Source organism: Oryzias melastigma, linkage group LG11 (assembly GCF_002922805.2).
Source record: "Oryzias melastigma strain HK-1 linkage group LG11, ASM292280v2, whole genome shotgun sequence".
NCBI lineage: Eukaryota > Metazoa > Chordata > Actinopteri > Beloniformes > Adrianichthyidae > Oryzias > Oryzias melastigma.
In genome coordinates this window covers 5,163,444-5,167,346 of record NC_050522.1, presented here as the reverse complement: position 1 = coordinate 5,167,346, position 3,903 = coordinate 5,163,444, and the positions used below count along the sequence as shown (strand labels likewise).

The 3,903-nt window shown below is 43.6% G+C and overlaps 1 protein-coding gene across 1 annotated transcript in view; it reads right to left on the bottom strand.

Annotated features, from left to right (window-relative positions):
* Window positions 1-746: 746 nt before the first annotated feature.
* gja4 (gap junction protein alpha 4) overlaps window positions 747-3,903 on the bottom strand; it is an 8,072-nt gene continuing 4,915 nt past the window's right edge. The window contains exon 2 of the mRNA XM_024261018.2: window positions 747-3,452. Coding sequence (XP_024116786.1) covers window positions 2,327-3,442 — 1,116 coding nt within the window. The 5' untranslated portion in view covers window positions 3,443-3,452 and the 3' untranslated portion in view covers window positions 747-2,326. The remainder of the gene's footprint in view (window positions 3,453-3,903) is intronic.

Genomic DNA, 3,903 nt, shown 5'->3' with positions numbered 1-3,903 from the left:
TAAATATATTCATGTTTCGATCTTTTATAGTAGTTTTCAAAAACATTTGGAGTTTAGCTAATATTTTAGCAACATGCTAACGTTTTTGGCTAATTTGGCATTTACTGGGGTTTTTTTTACTAATTTGGAGTATAGCTAATATTTTAGCAACATGCTAACGTTTCTGGCTAATTTGTCATCTACTAGGTTTTTTTTAGGCTAATTTGGAGTTCAGCTTCTATTTTAGCATCAGGCTAATGTTTTGGCTAATTTAGTTTACTGAGGAATTTTAGGCTATTTTGGAGTTTAGCTAGTATTTAAGCAAGGAGCTAGCTTTTTTTGGCTAATTTGACATCTACTGAGGTTTTTTGGGCTAATTTGGATTTTAGCTCATATTTAAGCAACACACTAAATATTTTTGCAAAATTGGAATTTATTAGGGATTTTTAAGCAATTTTACTGCATTTTTTCCAGAAATTTAGATCAACTTCAGCACTCTTTCATAGTTCTTTAACAAAATTTCCAGCCTTTTAGCAAATTTAACATTTTTGCTTTTGCATTTTCAGCAAATCTTTTCAGCAATTAAAGTAAACTTTTTCAGCATAAAGCTTCAGCATTTTCAGCAACTACTTTCTGAAAGAGCATTCACACTAGCAGTATTGCAGGTAATGCAACATTTCTAGTTAGGACTTTTTTTTTATATTGTTGATAGTTGAAACAGAAAAAATGTAATCAACAAAAGAACAAAAACACGTGATACAGTAGCCCATGTTATACGATGATCTGATAGAATCACCTTTATTTAAAATCATATAAACTTTATTTTCTTAATAAATACCAAAAGTTCTTTTTAATACCAAACAAAAGCAGTTTCTGTACCACTTTTAGTCCACTCAGTCTGGAATCAATTGTAGCAACAAGTTCTCTGTTTATCTTATTGACTGTTTATGAGAACTGGACCGAGCGAGTGTGATGTCATCCATCTTCGGTTCCAGAAAAGTCCATTCAGTCGGCATTTTTTGAGAATACGGATGCTGCCATGATGGAGACAATCAGCAGTGATTGGTTTGAGTTGGTATGGGTCAACTTTTTTATGAGGACCACTTTCAAGAGGACCTAGCTGGAGACATCAATCGCCAGACCTGGAGGTCCTCGACCGGAGCCGAACATGAACTGACACTGGTACCAGTACCCTAACCCTGGCCTGGTCTGCATCTGGTACCACGTCCAGAACTGATACCCCATCTAGAACTGATCCGTATCCGGTACCAGAACTGATCTGCGTCCAGTACCAATCCACGTCCGATACCAATACCGATCCGCATCCTGTACTGATTTGTGTTTGTTACCAATACCTATCCCCGTCCAGTACTAGTGCGTGTCCGATACTACGTCTGGTACAGATCCACATTCGGTACCAATCTACATCCAGTACCAATCTGCGTCCAATACCAGTACTGATCCGCATCTGGAACTGATCCGTGTCCGGTACCAGTACCGATCCGTATCAAGCACCAATCTGCATTCAGTACTGGGTTAAGATTAGGGTTATAATACTGGTGTGGTTCACGTCCGGGCCCCTGACCGGTACCGGTTTGCAGCCGGAGGTTGAGGAACCTTGATTCAAAAATCGACCAGTTGTGGACATCTGAAATGTCAATATTTGACGTGGAGGTTCCTTAACCGAACGTCAAAATGAGACGACGAATGTGTCGTAGTATTAGCTGTTTGTTCCTATATAAAAGTCTAATTTGGGGTTTTTGGAGCCAGCAGGTACTTCCTGTTTGGAACACCATGGGGGAGGGGTCACTAGGTCCAGTTCTCACATACGATCAATGATTTTTCAGAAGGATTTTGGTTTCAACTCTGGAAGTTTCCCTTGTGTTGTTCAGTGAGCGTCTCTTCATAGCTGAAATACTGAGGTCACAGATCCCACACTTTGGGGTTTTTTTTCCCCACAAGTCCACATTTTCAGATTGACTGACCTGAACTTGCTGGCTGTAAAGGAGAAGACAGATATTGTGTGTGTGCATGCATGCGTGCTTGCATCCACGCAGCAATTATCCTCCCGGGAGCTGGAGAGCAGCACATTCCCTGGTGAGGACAGAGCCATCGGGAAGGAAGGGAGGGTTCAAAAAACTCTAAAAACTCTTGGATCATGTCACAGAAACACTTAAACAGTGGATATCTCCCCTGAGTGTTATATTAAATAAAAAAAAGGAACATTTTGCTCCAACATGTTTGCTTGTTTTTGAGAATGCTTATTTTCCTTTAGCTTCTTCCATAAACGCCTTTGAGGCCTTCAGTTCACAGTGCAAAGGTTAAACATTTAAGACGACACATTTTCTCAGACGTAATGTTTTTGTTCTGACGGTCCACTTTTTTGGGTTTTCCCATTTCGAGGGGAATGTTTCTTATAATGACCTCTGGGCTGACGGGCTTTCTTAACAGGCTTCATGCAGTTAGCATAGCTAGGCAGCAGGTCGCTTCCGGCCTCTACCGGCTCCCAGTTCATCTCCACCGTCATGTCGGTGTAACTCCCACAGGGGTCACTCTGTACCTCATCCTCCCCCTGCATGGGGAGGCTGATGTGACTTCCTGTGCTGTTGGCCTGCGACGCCGCTCCTTGGAGTCCGGGAGTCCTCAGTCTGGACGGTACCTGCTCAAATGGAGGTAGGCAGTCGTGGCGTTGGGCACGTTTCTCCAGGCGATGCGAAACGGCCAGCACCAGCAGGTGGAAGAGCTCGATGAGGTTGAGGAGCAGGGACACGGCGGCGATCAGCTGGGTGTAGAAGGTAAAGATGGTCTTCTCTGTGGGGCGAGAGACGAAACAGTCCACTGTGTGGGGACACGGCGAGCGTGTGCACACGAACTTCGGCGCGATGAAAAAGCCGTCGTACAGAAACCAAAGCCCAATGATAAACCCCGCCTCCAGGAGGATTTTGAGCAGGATGCTGAACGCGTAAGCTCCCAGAAGTCTGCCTTTCAGTTTAGGAGCCTCCGGAGAAGCTTTCGGCTTCTGACATTTCCCACCATCCCTCTCTTTCTTATCTTTTCCAGACACGCTGCTATCGTTGCACTCGATCGCAGCTTTAGTCGTCCTTCTCCCACTACGGCCTTCGTCTGCTTGATTTTCCTCGTTTTTGTCATTTTTCCTCACTTTTATAGCCACATATGCAAAGTAGAAGATGGTGGGAGTGGAGACGAGGATGACCTGGAGGACGAAGTAGCGGAAGTGGGATATGGGGAAGGCTTTATCGTAGCATACAGAGGTGCATCCCGGCTGCTTGGTGTTGCACACAAAGTCTTCTTGTTCGTCATCCCACGCCGACTCCGCCGCCGTTCCCAGCACCAGCATGCGAAGCAGGAACAGTATGGTGAGCCAGACGCGGCCAATCGCTGTCGAGTACTCTTGGCCTTCCTCCAGCAGACTCTCCAGGAAGGACCAGTCAGCTCTGGGCATCCTCTGCTCCCTACGGGGAGAAAAAGATGGAACTAAAGTCTGTGAAGCTCATTGAACATAACCTGAAAAAAAAAGGAGGCAGGTGCATTTTGGGAAAATCACAGGATTGCAAAACGCACCGCTAATGAATGTTTTATTTTTGTCATCTATAAAGACGCATCAAGTGACAACAAAGAGTCAGAGGTATTTCCATCAGTCGGACTTTGTCAACTGTTCACTAGGGTGATACTGAGAATTTGGGTATCGATCCAATACTGGTCAATATCACCAATATCGACACCAAAACCAATAATTGACATTTTTCATAAATGTTGTTGATGTGACATAAACCTGAAAATCTCAATTGTTTGCAGATGTTTGTTTTTCTTAAGTTTTACTTTTTCACATTATTTAATAAACATAAAAACTGGGGCCGTGCATGTCGACCTGTTAACGTGATTAACAAATTACGATTAAAACGT